Genomic DNA, 16872 nt, shown 5'->3' with positions numbered 1-16872 from the left:
TGTTTGTCATTTCTCTGATCACAAATGTAGACATGGTTTTATGTTTACGTGGCGCGATGCAACGCAACGCGTAAAAAGACAGTACTATAAATCATTATAATCCATAATTATGTCCCCACTGGATGGAACAAATGCCTCGTTTATAATGGGTTTTAATGTTTTTGTCTCTTCGCTCCGGCCGGGACACGGCATCACAATATGGTAAGGGGCGTAACATTTCCGTCACATGCTTGAGGTATTCGGCCAATCACAATGCACTGGATAGCTGGCCAATCAGAGCACACCTCGCTTTTCAGACCGATGCGTTTCAGAAAGGCGGGGCATAGAGGAGAAACAATAATGTACAGTATGTGGAAAATAATGTGTTTTTTTTAACCTTAAACCGCATAAACACATTTCATTACACCAAATACACAAAATAATGTTCTTTTAAGCAACATCATATGACCCCTTTAAATTGCTGGAACTGATGTTAAATGTGAAATGACATTAAATGTATTCGTTCATACCTATCTTGATGTCATCCCAAGGGTTGGGCGGCACCGGAGGCTCAGTGGGGGTCGGTAAGTTGGAATCGGTAGTCCAGTGCGCATGAAAACCTTTGGCCTCAATGAAAAAGTCGGCAAAGAAACGTATCACAAGTTCATTTGTTGTGCTTTCGATGACAGCAGGCATTTTGGAGCCGCAAAAGGGGCCTGTGAGAAAGTACATTTATTTGAATATATTGCCTTCTATAGACCTTAAAAGCATGGAAGCCATACCATTTTAGTGGACAGTATATTATAAATATATGTCAGGTTTGAATGAATGAAGGTTATAAATATGTCACAGTTTTATCTGATTTAAAGGGCCTCATCAACAGGTGCCCTTGAAAACGCATTCAATAACATCCTTGTCCTCGCTCACCGTATTTTTTCGCTCCAGGTTGTGTTCCGTCGTAGACTTCCACGTTGTCATTGCATTGGCCGAAAAGGATGCCAGCCTCTTCCACGACAAAATGAGTGAACGTCAATTTAATGGTCTTCCCCTTGGGAACACGTATGGTCCACAGACACATGCTGTTAGCTGGATAGTTCGTGGGCCAGTTTTGAGACTTGATGATGCCTGTCTCCTCCTGTGAGAAACCTCCACATCCCTGGATATCTGCAGGACATCATAAGTGAGGTTTGGTGCCTTCGGACAGAGTAACGGCTATAAAATGTGACAGTTAAAGGTAGAATTGTTCCAACCAAGCAAAATGTCAGAACATTGTGTCTTGCTATTATAGCAGAAGTCAGCTGGCACATGGCATCTCAGGTTTTAGCCCCAGGTCCAGGACAAGCCACATGTCACCAGGGTCCAAAATTAACTTTTTGCTATACTTGCCAATGGCAGATGTTTTTTTATTAATATATATTTTAGTTGTAATTGCAATGTAGATGTTTTTCCTTGCATATTTCTGACAAACAGCACACTGATTTTTCCAAAAGCATCATCATTTTGTCGGTAAAAAAAAGTATATGTGGTAAACGTGTCTGCAACTTAAAAAGACTGTAGAGACAATTGGTGCCATTTTTTCTACAGTCTTTTCTACAGGTCATTGGGCTGCTTGCAAAATCAATATCACAATATCAATATCAGACAATCACTAATCACAAGCAATGTTAAGATTTATTTTGTCCCTCGTATTTTTGTTTTATGGATGAATAGAATTTTTTATTATAGAAAATGATGAAAATATAATTATTTGTAATTATTTAAAATTATTAGAGAAAGAATACATTTTTTATTGTGGAACAAATGTGAAAATAAAAATATTTGTAATTATTTAAAATTATTAGAGAAAGAATAGCATTTTTATTATAGAAAATAAATGAAAATAAGATAATTTGTAATTCATTCAAGTCATAAGTATGATGTAAACAAATCCAACTTTTTATGTCATAATTATGACTTTTTACAGGCTTTCATACTTTTTTCAATAGGAAGCAATGATGTTTTATTTAAATATGCGCTAGACTGATATCTTTGGCCGTATGAACAAATCTTTTATACATAATGCACAGTAAACATGGCCTAAAATCATGTGCAAGATTAGACAATCACAGAAAATGTGAGGATTTATTTTGTTCATCATATTTTTGTGGCTTATTAGCATTTTTGTATTATAGAACAAGCATGAAAGGTTATTGAAATGCAAAGAAATATGGTATAAAATGTTCTATAAGGCCTTCTTTTTTTGTTCATTTCTGGTCGGCTGCACAGGCAGAAGGAAACTGCAGGCAGAATTTACTGTGAGTCTAAGGAGAATATGTCACAGAGACAAGCTTTAACTGTGAGCGCTTGCAATGCATGTTAATGCAGGCGTCAATCAGCATGACTACAGATGGTTTCCTCTCCTTTTTTAAGGGTGTAGCATCTGGTGAAGGGGGAAATGTTTTTCATAAATGCAAAAATCTGTATATTTACTGTGAAATATAGCTCTTTCAAGTGCCACTGTGTCAGCCAGGACATTTATTTGAGCGATTTGGCGCTATTCCAGCTTGTGGATGTGCAACAGATTTAGAATGAAATTTCTAAAACATTGAAATACTGTTAAAATGGGATGGTAAAATGATGTTGACTGTGCGTTTCCTACAGTTATTTTGCATGGCTATTCTACCCTCATTACCTTGACTTCAAAATATCCATAGGGGACACACGCATAGAAAATCTCACAAGACACACAGGGTTGCTGGTGGCTTTTGGCTCAGAGCCGCATCAGCAGGATTCATCCGAGGTGTGTGTATGTGTGTGTAGGTGTGAGTAGATAGATGCCTTTATTAGTTTGCAAGGTGTTTTACCAGAAAGGTCCTCTGGATACACAGCTTCCCATGTGGCAGAGAAGCCGCGGTCGGCTAGCCGAGCATCTGACTGGAAACTTAACGACATGTTGTTACTGACACTGATAAGTACCGGGGGAAGAACAAACCCGCAGTGTGTGCCTGAGAAAAGAGATAAAAGAGAAAGTTTCTGCACCACTCTCCATCTCCTGGCCCAAAGTCAGAACATTGGCATGGCTGGTTTTGCATAATTTGTACTCAAGGCCACCTACAGTACAAGGTTAGTCAAAGTTTGTTTCTTGCATTAACAAGACATCAATTAGTTTTACAAGAGACACTCCCCTCCTCGCACTTAGAAATAAACAGGCTATTTTTGGTACTGTACATTAAAAGGGTCTTTTATGGAAGTCCATTTGCGCAACATAAGAAAAAGATGCTTTTGTACATTAGAATTTTGAGATAACAGGTGGAAATTATGAGATACTAAGCAATAATTATGACTAAAAAAGTCACAATTATGACAGTACATCCAAATTATGACATACATCATTTTTATGAGATTAAAAAGTCAAAATTATGGCACAAATTTAAATTAGAAAAAGTCATTTAGAAAGGCAATTGACAATTTTGTCATAATTGATTTTTTTTTTGTCACAATTATGACTTTATCTTATAATTCAACCCTTTGTCTTTTTAATTCATAATTATGTTTTTTTCTCATAATACTTTCAATGTCATAAATATAACTGATTTTATGCTATAATTATGACATGAATTTTGGAAGACAATTTGTGCAACATAAGAAAAAATGTGACATAAATCATTAAAAGTCCAAATTATGACACAAGTCGAAATTATTAGAAAAAGTCATAATTTAGACAGGTAATTATGACAAATTTGTCATATCATAATTGACTTTTGGTCACAATTATGACTTTTTTTTATCTCATAATTCAATCTTTTGTCTTTTTATCCTATAATTATGACTTTATATCTCATAATACGTTTAATATCATAAATATAACTTTTTAATGTCATAATTATGACTTTTTACCACATAATTTCGATGTTAGAAATGATGACTTTGTGTCTCATGATTTTGACTTTTCATGTCATAACTATGACATTTTATGTCATCTCTTGAGGGACACCGTTTTACCAAGACAATATCAATTTAGAACGATCATGTCCAACTCCAGTCAAATTTTACTGTTAAATCCTTGTCTGACTAGAGATTATTTACCAACGTGAAAAAATAAATCGGAGAATATTTCAGCATCATGTCATGTGTCTAGAGTTTTCTTTTGGCTATGAATAAATCACTATTCTGAGTCAGTTATTTTCACTGGGTCAGTTAGCCAAACTGTTTGAATCAGTTCATGATTCAGTTTAAGCGATTCGCTCACACAATGGAAATGCATCACATCATTTTGTCAGCGAAGAAAAATCAGTTTATTATTAAGTTAAACGCCTGCATGTGAAACTGACAAATTACTTTGTACTCCAAATAAACACTTCTAGGGCTTTTCATACTTAAAGATGTAATATTAGTAATATTAAGATGTGAATTCACTGTATAGCTGAGGTTAACATTGTTTTGTTATGCATTTCAGTTCAAACTCTTTGTACTATTCCTCTCTTCAGGGTAACAGGCTGTCAGCAGAACTAACACTAACACACCGCTTCGTCTTGACAGCCAGGATAAAGAAAGTGATGTGAAGGACACACACACATACACACTTGTAAGGCAAGTAAGGGCACAGTGTTGAGACAAATCTTTTTTGTCCCATGGAAGCAAGTAAGTCAGATGACTTTGGAATGACATGGTGACTTTGTTTGAGAGCACTATTCCTAACAGCCAGCGAAACACTTGTCCTTTTTGTCCTTCCTTGTAGTTCAAACATCCCAAACTCTTGGTCTTTTCCCTCACACTTTTTCTACCATTCTTCCTCAACCTGGGACTTATTGACAGTATCTGGCGTGCAGTCCTTGAAAAGCTGCTGCAGATAAGCGTATCGGCTGCTCACAGCTCTGTTTGATGTTCAGTAATAAGGAGCTGTAATTTATAGTACGCTCGCCTGCTGGCTCATGCCTCGCTGAGACTGATGATAATCAGTTTTTACAGCCCCTTTGTGTGAGGGATAAGAGAGAGCGATGAGAACGCCAGCTACTCTTGCACCAGCGGTGCCATTTAGTGTTAGTTATGGGCCCCAAAACAGAGTCGAAGGTCGTCTCTGATAGGCCACGTTCTGGCACAGTGCTATGCTGGCTTGACACATTTCATCTAATTAAATTACTGGAAGATGTGTCACATATAAATAGGACAAGTCTGTTCAAATATTAAGCCCAGTTTTAATAATTCAGTTTCGGGCAATTGCAAAATGAGGTGATTTTTGGATTTAAACACAACATTGTTTAGAGCAGACTATAGATTACATACTATAGATTACAGATTACGTTTTCTGAGAGTAATACCCTTGAAAACTCGCTGACTTGAGGCTTGGGCCTTGTGTTTGCAAGCACCATTTGTTAAACATAAAGAAATGCACTGAATAAAAGTTTACTTTGAAACCCTTTAAACTCTGAAATTGCTAGGAAATTTCACCAAGAAATGGCAAGTAACATGAGATTTAAAATGAAATTTTGAAGTAGAAATACTGAAATAGTATTTTCCAGTAATCTCGTAGTTACCATTGTACCTTTGTCTTTTCAGAGGCGCATCTTACCCAATGACTGCTGACTATCGGTGACGGTGAGTTTATCTTTGTCGCATTGGCCTGCTTCGCCCACGATGGCCAGATCAGTGATATGCAGTTTGACAAGAAAGCCCTCATCCACTGAGATATCCCAAGAGTACCTCAAGTTTGCAGGATAAGCCTGAGGATAGTTCTTGGAGTTTATCTGACCTTTACGTCCGAACAGCTTCCCAGGGGACCCACAGCCAGAGTCTGAACAGAGAGCGAGCGTTATTGTCGGAACAATAATGCACAAGAGAAATTCATCAGATCTTGCAGTGTTTAAATATCATCTGGCTTCACGTAAGGTAGAAAGCATGTCATGCATGGCACTGCTAAATGCTTGTTAACAGAGTAGATTTAATTGATTTTCTTCAAGTGTTGCACTAAATTATATTCTCCACAGAACTTCCTCCTACACCCCAATTCACACATTACAGAAAAACACACAAAATAGCTCTTTAAATGCCTCAGCTGCTCTTCCTAGGCACAAATTGTATTAAATTATGAGCAAATGGAGCAAAAGTCTCCAGCTTCACAAATATTTCTCCTGGGGACAAATACCCCAGTAGATCCACAACAATGTCTCAAATTGTACTCAGATTTGCCAGTATATTTGCCAACATTTCTCATTAAATTAATCCAAATACAGATATTACATATATATATATATACAGATACTAGCCTAAATTAAAATAATAATATATATTTGCCAACATTTCTCATTAAATTAATCCAAATACAGATATTACATATATATATACAGATACTAGCCTAAATTAAAATAATAATTATTATTATTATTATAAGCAATAGGACAAAAAACTACAGTAGAACACATAAATAAGAAATGCTACATACACTGTATAAAGTAATGAAATGTATAAAACACTGCATACTGTGCACTTCACTGTGTAAATTATATTTCTTCTTATTAAAGTTAGAAAAGTGATTCAGTCAAGAGCAGTGAGAGATTTTCTCGCTTTTGTTGGTTGATAAACATGAATGACAAACAGCAGGAATCTTAGACTGCTGTCACTTTAAGAGCTGACCGGATCCAATATACTGTTATACGTTTTCTTTCTCAGCTGTGTGCTTTAATTTAAGACCTACATTACTGTGTTTATGAGGATACTTGTAAACAGAGGCGTCATGCCCATTCAAAGTGAGGGGGCACGTGCCCCCTCAGATTTTTGAGCCAAGTGGATTTTGAATGCAACTTCCAAAAGACGAAAAATAGCCTATTAATATTTTCTATATTTAATACAATCACACTGGCGTGATTAGAATGTTCAGTGCGTCATATCATCAGCTGCTAAATTCAAATCTGCGTTCGCTGGCTGGCCCTGAGCCAGATACAGACGCGTTTTTACGGCACTGCGCATTAACCAATCACACACGATGCGGTTGAGCTTATGAATGCAATGACCAATCAGAGGTGTTCAGATGAGTCATCGCTAAAATGCCAGTGTTTTCTTCACTCGCTCGCTGACTGAATACCTCTTTCTGGGGAATTCTCTCGTCAGATACAACAAAGTGCAAATGTTTGTACTAATCTGTAAGATTCATTTCATAGTGTAAACCGCTTCAGTGATTTTAATGGGAGTTTTTGAGAGTGCTTGAACTAGACCAGGGCTGTCCAAACTCGGTCCTGGAGGGCTGGTGTCCTGCAGAGTTTAGCTCCAACTTGCCTCAACACACCTGACTGGAAGTTTCCATGCCTAGTAAGAGCTTGATTAGCTGGTTCAGGTGTGTTTAATTAGGGTTGGAGCTAAACTCTGCAGGACACAGCCCTCCAGGACCGAGTTTGGTGACCCCTGTCTTAAAGAAGTGGGGTTCAAAAGTCAGAAACTTCATTGTAAATCTGGGAGTTGAAGTCTGTGTTTATATTTACATTTATTAATTTAGCAGACGCTTTTATCCAGAGCCATTTACAATTGAGGAATACAACAATTCAATTCAACAATTTATCATAAAGACACAAATAAACATGAGAAGTGCTTGAGAAGTGTACTTAGACATGTTCTTTCTCTAACCTCTGTAGGACACCGGCCCTCCAGGACCGAGTTTGGACAGCCCTGAACTAGACTGTCAGTGAAAATGTTCTTCGATAATCTAAATGTTCTTTGCTCTCTTTCTGTACAATGAAAGTGTTATGATTAGTAGCCTAACTTGCAATGTTTTTATTCACATTAACTTTCAATGTTAAATTCACATTAAATATAAACTCAGTCGTATTAAAAATATGTTATGGCATGACACCCATATTTGTTAATTAAGTAAACAAACAGGTTTTTATGCATAGAAATAATGAATAATGACTACATTATTAGGTTACTTTGACCAACATAGATCAACATAATCTACAAAGGTGAGAATCAAGATATTTCATGATATAGTTAATGCGTTTGGGGATGTTTCGAATAAAAAGGAAAAAATAAATAAAACGTGCTGCTGTGGTTGTGTGTCACATGACGACCCCCCCCCAACTCGTGCCCCCTCAAAAATAATGAGTGCATGGCGCCTCTGCTTGTAAAGACGATTCTGACACATACAAGTGTGTATTTAACCGCTCAAGGCCTATAAAGCGGCAAAAATAACTCTCGTTCAATACTCCCGCAGTCTTCACGTGTGTGCGCCTCTCAGAAAGTGCTCGGAAACAGTCTCTCAGACAGCGTGCACATATAAAGAAATTAGTTCTCTTTCACTGCTGATTGCATTTAAACGGCTTAAAATCACTTGTTTTTAAACCTCAATGCTTAAAAACGCGAGCAAACAATACGTTTTTCGTGTCCACGTAGCACAACAATGTCACGTGAAGATAGCCCAAAATTTCTACCAGTTGACAAATCTCTACCGGTTAATCGTGTCTTATATCGCCCAGCCCTATGTAAGATGCATCTTTAGTTGTGGAAAGAATTTTTATTCTTGTCAGTTGTCATTAGACTACAGGAGATTCAGTGAACAACAGCCCCGTACTTTAATATGATCAGGTATGTGATGCATTGATTCAGTTTGACTGTACTTACCTTCTGGAGCAGGAGTTTGGGTCTGAACAGGTGTGGTAATCGTTGGTCCAGTGGTCATGGTCTTGGTGGTGGTCATTGGAGTGGTTGTAACTGGTGGGGCACTAGCTACTGTATAGGTGGCACTGAAGCCTTTAGCAGTCACGCTCGAATCAGACTTGAAACGTACCACCATACTACTGCCACTAGACAACACTGGAGCCGGGAGACTGTTTCCACAGAAACGACCTACAGTAATTGAGATTTATATTTTTTGGGCAGATAAAAATGAGTGCACAGATGTTCGGTGAGGAACAAAGGCAAGCTTTTTGGATTCGGTAAATGTCAGTTCTCACCCAGTTGGGCGGCACCATCTGAAGCGCCGTCATAGACATCCACAAAGTCACCACATGATTCTGGGACCAGGTTAAACGCTGTGAATGTTAGCCGGACCTTTTCCCCATCAGGTACGTGTATCATCCACTGGGTGACCCATGGAAATGAAATATATATTATATAGTATAACCCTCACCTTTGAATAACTAGAATACATTTTATTTAAACTGCTATTTTTGGCATTTTGATTTTGCACATGTACAATGCATAAACTGATCCAAATGCAATTTTAGTATCCTGACAGGGCTGGTGATTGAAATTGTGCTTTCTCGTGCATCTTTAGTTAGTTTCAAGTCAAGGCTGGAAGGCTGGCTGTAGATTAGCTGATGTGGGTAAATATCCTGCCAGATGGAGCCACGATGTGAGGAAGCTTCCTGCAATCTGACTTCCACAATCAAAGCCCCTCGTGTCAAAACTGATCGTCAAATCCTCCTCACAAACTGCACAATTTCCTGTGTATGTGCAATCTGAGTGTCACTGGAGTCATTATTCATAACAATTTGTCAAAGCGTGATGCAACTATATTTTTTGACGTGAGGCAAATGTGCATGTGCAAAACACTCCACCTCCAATGCTAGAATGTTATGGATGGGTGCAAGGGCATTGGTTGCTAGTCTGTTCTGGATGGTTGTTAGGTGATTGCATGCTGGCATGGTCAAAAGAAACCAACCCCAGTAGCTACATTTCCATGCATCCAAATAATACTTTTTAAATTGGATTGATGGCTCAATCGGATTGAAAAGGCTTCATGTAAACACCTCAATCGATCCAACTGAGCTTGATCTGAATTAAATTTCTTTAGTATTTTAAAAGAGTGGTATAGACCTGCAATAATCCAATCAATAGGAAAAAGTATAACAGTAAATACTTGAATCTGACTATCTTGTCAATTGGTTTCAAAAATACCTTGCACACGTCTTTTACAATAAGATCTTTGTTTTACGTCTTACGAATATGCATAGGTTTATTTACGTCTTACAAACTGGTCAGTGGTGGAGACTGAATATTTATAAAATATTTGCTTAAAAAAACCTCTTCTGACATAAATGTCAGTTTTCTTTTTAGATATACATCAAGACAAAAACGACAATAACTGGTCTGAATACATGTAATGTACGTGTAAACAAAAATGTGCATCAGATTGCAAAATTTAAGGTTTATATAAACAGAACTTCAGATTGGATTTATTCACACTGACAAAAATTATTGAAAATACTAGAAAATGGCTAATATTCCTTTTCATTGTGGATTCATTTAATCTGTTTTATCATATACCGAAAATCAAATCTTGTCACTTGCGATAGTAACATAGAAATTGAGGTATCACTCATGTCCGCAGCACAAACAATCTCTTACTGTAAGTATGAGCAATAGTAATAGTGATGATTACATTACTGTTTAAAAACAAAGGGATTTCTTCTTACACAGGAGTCAAATATCTTCATGTTATTAATTTTGATGGTGAAGGTTGTGCATGAGTAAGGCAGACGCTATTGAACACAGTGTTCAGAGCAATCGGATCGTAGGTGGAAAAGGACAAAGATACAGACTCCAGAGAACAAACTGGAAAATTACAGATTGTGATAAATCAAGAGCAGGTGTAGAGGTCATATTGATCATTGGAAGCACCTGGTAGAGCGTGCCGTTCTCATAGTTTTGTGAGGGAAAGCCAGGGGTCAACAGCTCCCCATGATCACCTTGAAGAACGCCACCAGCCCCAACTATTTCTAGAAGCATGGGAACGAGAGAGATTTAGCTGCAAAGAGAGACACCAAAAGGGTATTCTGACAGCCCCCCCTCCCAATACACCCCAGTTAAACACACACACACATACACTAACGCGCTGTGCCTCTTTCTAGGTCAGCTGCAGCGAGACATATATAACAGCCTCTCAGTATCTGGCAGAGTAAGATACAGTCACTAAATGATGATATGAAAGACGCAGCAGACGTTTATTGTTAAGTCTCAAATGTTCTTCCACCGTGTTAATAATACTGTTATGTAATTAACTAATTCATTATGTAATGCCCATTGTCTTTACCTGACGTTTTCTCAGGGGCCACAGCACGGTACAGGGCTTTGAATCCCCTCTCTGTGTATCTGTCATTGGTGTCGAAATACACAAAAAAGCTGTTTCCTAAGGACACTATCGGTTTAGGTGAAGAATAGCCACAGTACTTCCCTGCAGAAAAAACATATAATATTATTATTAATAATATATATATATTAATAATGTATTAATAATATATTAATAATATTATTATTACATATAATATTATTTATAATATTAATATTATATATATATACATGTAATGATGTAACAATATTTTGTATTTTTGCATTTATTTCTAATTTTTTTATGAAAAATTCTCTCTCTATATATATAATTTTAATTTAATTTTTATTACATTCTATTTTTTAGAACGGTAGTATTTTTTTGGCAACTAGATTTGTTAGAAAGGAGAATAATTTAACAAACTCAAAAACAAAACATCTGGATGAATTATGGTTATTTTCTTTTGATTTTGGGTCTAAAATACATAAATACCTTTTATTCATGAGATTGACTAATCCAAAAAAAACAAAAAAACAATCCGAGTAATCCAAAAAGAAATCATTACAATATCAATCATATAGCAATAAAACAAAAGTAAACAAATGTTGGTAACACTTTATGTGTCCTTGTTACATGTACTTACTGTAGTAATAACAGTAAATTATGCATAATTACATGCAATAACCCTAATCCTAACCCTATAGTAATTACAAGTAATTGATTACTATTACTTGGTACTTAAATGTATAATTACACTGTGACAAGGACACCGTAAAATAAAGTGTAACCCAAATGTTCTTAAAATCAAACATTGTGTAATTGTAATTTATTAATATTACACCATAAACCATAAAAATGGCACGGGCTCAACTGGAAAATCCCTGTCCATACAAAGTGACTGATGAATTTGTGTCAAAACACTGATTTTGATTCAACACAGCCTTTGATATCAACAGAAAGATTTGCTATATATATTGCATTAATTAATTTTCCAGTTTTGGGTTGTGACCCACCAGTTGAGAACCGCTGGACTAGAATATCCAGGGAAATACATCGCTTTTGCTTTAGGTAGAGTGGCCAATCTCAGTTTTGTTGTGCGTCCTCTCATTCAAACTGAAAATTTGTCAGGACATGCTCAGCATAAGCAATGGCCCAACAGCCAAAAAACGATGACCGGTAACATTCAGTCAATCTGTAAGAAGTTAATTGCCTCATGCCCTCTGGAATAAATGCAGGCAGATCGCTTCTGCGCTCATGTAAATTAACTTACAGTGATTTTTTTCCTGACTCTCTGCAGGGAACAGAAATGGTTTTGCCAAAACGATGACCAGCCACTGCACAAGACTCACCAATAATGCCCAGTTCGTCCTTGAGAGTGATAAAGTCGGCCTCACACGTATTGGAGTCCTGTATAGAGAAGTCTTCAAACCAGAGATGGATAACCTGGAAGAAGAAACCAAGATAACTAATTTTGCTGTTTGCCACTTTCCACAAATAAGGTACAAATGGTGTCCCATTACTTTGTCATGGATTAAAGGCACAATTAAAACTTATAATCAGGTATTTCATACCTTGAAAATCTAATGCAAAATCAAACAGCATGCACATATAACTTCCCTAGTTGAAGCCCTATGTGTGGAAGGTGCTTTCAGAAACCAAAGCATGTAGGTCATTTAAACCTCACAGTGTCCAAATGAGCAGCTAACGGCTAATGAGCTGAGGTAAGTGTCATCCAGTACCTTATTGGCTTCTACTGTGATGTGCCAACTGCAGCTCATGCCATTGTCGTAGCTGCTGGGATAATTCCCACTGGAGAATTCCCCTGAGGAAGCCGTCAGCTCCTGCAGACTCCCACATCCCGTATCGATCTCATCCTCTGCGGACAGAGACAGAGCGAGGAATAGAATTTGACATCGCCTGTGTAAACAGATTGATTACATGTCCTCAGCAGCACCCTGCAGGTGAAGCTATTTCATGGATTCAGCCTCGTGGAGCATAATGCAGTTTTAGTGTGGTAACCGAATATGAAAGGAAAGGATAATGTGTGTGTACCAATAGCTGTATATAATGCACTGCATTCATCATTAGAGACGTAAAAATACTCTTAAGTTTAATGATTATGTGAAACATAAGCATTGTAAGTTTAAAGTGAAACTTTTGCTACAAAGTTTACTTGAGGTGTAATTTCACTCATATGAAGATTTTTCATTATTGTGCACCAGAGTGAAAAAGTACTTCTGGAAGTAGAAAGTGATTACAGGAAGCTTCTAAGAGCTATTTTTGAGAGCATTTTACCATTTAACTACGTAATTTACATGTATATGCCGCTTTCCAGTGCTTTCTGCAGAGAAAAATGCTGCATTGCATGCCACAGATTTAACAATAGTGTTATTCCAGTGAAGCTGATTCAACTGAACGTATAGTAATTTTGCACTGAGCAGTAATTTAAAGTTCAAGTTTCAATAACCTCAATCATTCAAAAGTTATTTTATAGTTAGTTTTATAGCTGTAGTTTATCATGAACACCGGCAGCATCTGAAGGCAAAAGAAGAGTGCAAGGAAATCATTTAATCGAAAGCATTAACAAACTCTTTTTCATGAATGTTAAGCAGCAGAGATTCATTTTAGACTAGTTGTTTGCCAAGTAAACAACTTTGTGGCATTGATCAAGTCTATTGATTTGACATTATAGGGCCTTAGAGTCATAAATAATTACACATTTTCTTTTGTTTTATTTAGTACCACTGAGATGCTTTATCTACATTTATACCTGAGTGGAAGTCAGAGCTGAATAAGTGTGCAAAACTAATTATCTTGAAATATATCTGGATTTGGAGCAACAATAACTCACCTTTTGGACTTGAGTTGTTCCTCTCAATGACAAACACCACGACTATTCCAATAGTGACAGCAGTCAGGGCTACAAATAGGAAGATCAAGCTCTTCTCTAATGTTGTCAGACCTTTCTTGGACGTTATCTGTCCTGATGTTCCTCAGGGTTCTTTGGCGAGAAACAGATAAATGAGGTCTTCAGCCGAAGCTGACTGAGCAACATTCTCCTCACAGATGGTCTAATATTTATAACGTTGTGTTGACCTTTGTAGAGCTGTACTTTACTCTCAGATGGGTTTGCTGTATAACTCCACAAAAGCTATTTCTGCAAGTATCTCCTTAATGCATTTTACTGCATGTGTGACAGGTCAGGTTGTAAATTTAGGAAACCGTACTGGCTTTATCTAGGAAGTCTTATCGGTTAAGTGAAAGCAATGATTACAGTCTCAAATAATTAACTACATAAGAAGTATCTTGCTTGTTAACCACTTGTAGACTTTGTTTAGTAATACTATTGAAGATTAAATAATTAGTTATATACTTAACCTTTAACGTATTAGTATTCTCACTCTATGCTTTGTCATTTAATGAGATATTTCATCCAAAAAAATTAATTTCTCTGTGTTGTTTTGTCCATTCAATTATGTGGTCCAGTGTTGTTTTGGACTCAGTTGACTGTCACTGTATGAAGTACTCTTCAAAATAGCTTAATTTGTGCGTCATTTTGGAATGACATGAAGGTGAGTAAATGATGACCAAATTTTCATTTTTGGCGAAAACTATCCCTTTAAGGCTTTGCTGCATGTCTGGACACAATGCTTCTGAGTTCATACAAATACCTGGATCTATTGGGTCTAAAAATAAACACCCTGAGGGCCAGCAATTGACTGAACACTTTGTATTTGGGAAGAAAAAATCAACAGAGAAGAAAAAGAACAGCTTGCAGTGCCACACATACTGTCAAGGCCTGTTTGCTTAGGCATTGAACAGGACGAATGAAAGAGGGTCTTTTTAAAGAGCCCCTTTCACTGAAGCAGCCCATATATGCTCAGTCGCTCAACCAGAGGTTTGTTCTGAAGGAGCCTTTGGAAAGCAGTGTCATTATCTGGCTCGCTCTTCAAAGAGTGTCGTTGAGGTTCTTTCTGGAATTCTGGAGAGAAAATAAGTTCTGCACTGAGTGGCACTTATTATCTCGTGAAGATAATGAGGAACTGTGCATTGCTCTCATAAATACCAGTAATGACCTGTTATCCAAAAGATTACAGTGTAACGTTCTTGTCATGGGAGAGATTTTATCTTTTTGAGCTATTTTTGATTGATAATTTTCTATTTTTCTCCATGTGTCCGTTTTGCTGGTTCAGCACATCCCAGATCAATGTTTCCCAATCCTGGTCCTGTAGAACCCTAAACACTGCAGACTTTAGATGTCTCCCTAATCAAACATACTGATTCAACTCATCAACTCATTAGTAAAGACTCTAAAACCTCAAATGCGTGTGTCAGATAAGAGAGATATCAAAAACCTGCAGTGTTGGGGGTTCTCCAGGACCAGGATTGGGAAACTGCCATAGACGCTCAATCGGATCTCCTCACAGATGGTCTAATATTTATAACGTTGTGTTGACCTTTGTAGAGCTGTACTTTACTCTCAGATGGGTTTGCTGTATAACTCCACAAAAGCTATTTCTGCAAGTATCTCCTTAATGCATTTTACTGCATGTGTGACAGGTCAGGTTGTAAATTTAGGAAACCGTACTGGCTTTATCTAGGAAGTCTTATCGGTTAAGTGAAAGCAATGATTACAGTCTCAAATAATTAACTACATAAGAAGTATCTTGCTTGTTAACCACTTGTAGACTTTGTTTAGTAATACTATTGAAGATTAAATAATTAGTTATATACTTAACCTTTAACGTATTAGTATTCTCACTCTATGCTTTGTCATTTAATGAGATATTTCATCCAAAAAAATTAATTTCTCTGTGTTGTTTTGTCCATTCAATTATGTGGTCCAGTGTTGTTTTGGACTCAGTTGACTGTCACTGTATGAAGTACTCTTCAAAATAGCTTAATTTGTGCGTCATTTTGGAATGACATGAAGGTGAGTAAATGATGACCAAATTTTCATTTTTGGCGAAAACTATCCCTTTAAGGCTTTGCTGCATGTCTGGACACAATGCTTCTGAGTTCATACAAATACCTGGATCTATTGGGTCTAAAAATAAACACCCTGAGGGCCAGCAATTGACTGAACACTTTGTATTTGGGAAGAAAAAATCAACAGAGAAGAAAAAGAACAGCTTGCAGTGCCACACATACTGTCAAGGCCTGTTTGCTTAGGCATTGAACAGGACGAATGAAAGAGGGTCTTTTTAAAGAGCCCCTTTCACTGAAGCAGCCCATATATGCTCAGTCGCTCAACCAGAGGTTTGTTCTGAAGGAGCCTTTGGAAAGCAGTGTCATTATCTGGCTCGCTCTTCAAAGAGTGTCGTTGAGGTTCTTTCTGGAATTCTGGAGAGAAAATAAGTTCTGCACTGAGTGGCACTTATTATCTCGTGAAGATAATGAGGAACTGTGCATTGCTCTCATAAATACCAGTAATGACCTGTTATCCAAAAGATTACAGTGTAACGTTCTTGTCATGGGAGAGATTTTATCTTTTTGAGCTATTTTTGATTGATAATTTTCTATTTTTCTCCATGTGTCCGTTTTGCTGGTTCAGCACATCCCAGATCAATGTTTCCCAATCCTGGTCCTGTAGAACCCTAAACACTGCAGACTTTAGATGTCTCCCTAATCAAACATACTGATTCAACTCATCAACTCATTAGTAAAGACTCTAAAACCTCAAATGCGTGTGTCAGATAAGAGAGATATCAAAAACCTGCAGTGTTGGGGGTTCTCCAGGACCAGGATTGGGAAACTGCCATAGACGCTCAATCGGATTGAGATCTGGGGAATTTGGAGGCCAAGGCAACACCTTGAACTCTTCATGTTCCTCAAACCATTCCTGAACAATATTTGAAGTGTGGCAAGGTGCATTATCC

General features: G+C 37.2%; 1 protein-coding gene across 1 annotated transcript in view; it reads right to left on the bottom strand.

The window, feature by feature from the left end:
* Positions 1-14867, bottom strand: part of LOC107676135 (cubilin) — a 24333-nt gene extending 9466 nt beyond the window's left edge. The window contains exons 1-12 of the mRNA XM_016470659.1: positions 14784-14867; positions 13845-13971; positions 12733-12869; positions 12343-12436; positions 10979-11119; positions 10567-10664; positions 8898-9024; positions 8566-8790; positions 5528-5749; positions 2823-2963; positions 907-1143; positions 510-695 (exon numbers count right to left, since the gene is read on the bottom strand). Of these exons, the coding sequence (XP_016326145.1) occupies positions 510-695; positions 907-1143; positions 2823-2963; positions 5528-5749; positions 8566-8790; positions 8898-9024; positions 10567-10664; positions 10979-11119; positions 12343-12436; positions 12733-12869; positions 13845-13971; positions 14784-14867 (1819 nt within the window). The remainder of the gene's footprint in view (positions 1-509; positions 696-906; positions 1144-2822; positions 2964-5527; positions 5750-8565; positions 8791-8897; positions 9025-10566; positions 10665-10978; positions 11120-12342; positions 12437-12732; positions 12870-13844; positions 13972-14783) is intronic.
* Between the last annotated feature and the right edge of the window lie 2005 nt (positions 14868-16872).

The sequence above is a fragment of the Sinocyclocheilus anshuiensis genome, unplaced genomic scaffold (genome assembly GCF_001515605.1).
Source record: "Sinocyclocheilus anshuiensis isolate Anshui unplaced genomic scaffold, SAMN03320099.WGS_v1.1 scaffold469, whole genome shotgun sequence".
Taxonomy (NCBI): domain Eukaryota; kingdom Metazoa; phylum Chordata; class Actinopteri; order Cypriniformes; family Cyprinidae; genus Sinocyclocheilus; species Sinocyclocheilus anshuiensis.
Note: the sequence above shows the minus strand (reverse complement) of the source record. Positions and strands in the feature narration are given on the sequence as shown.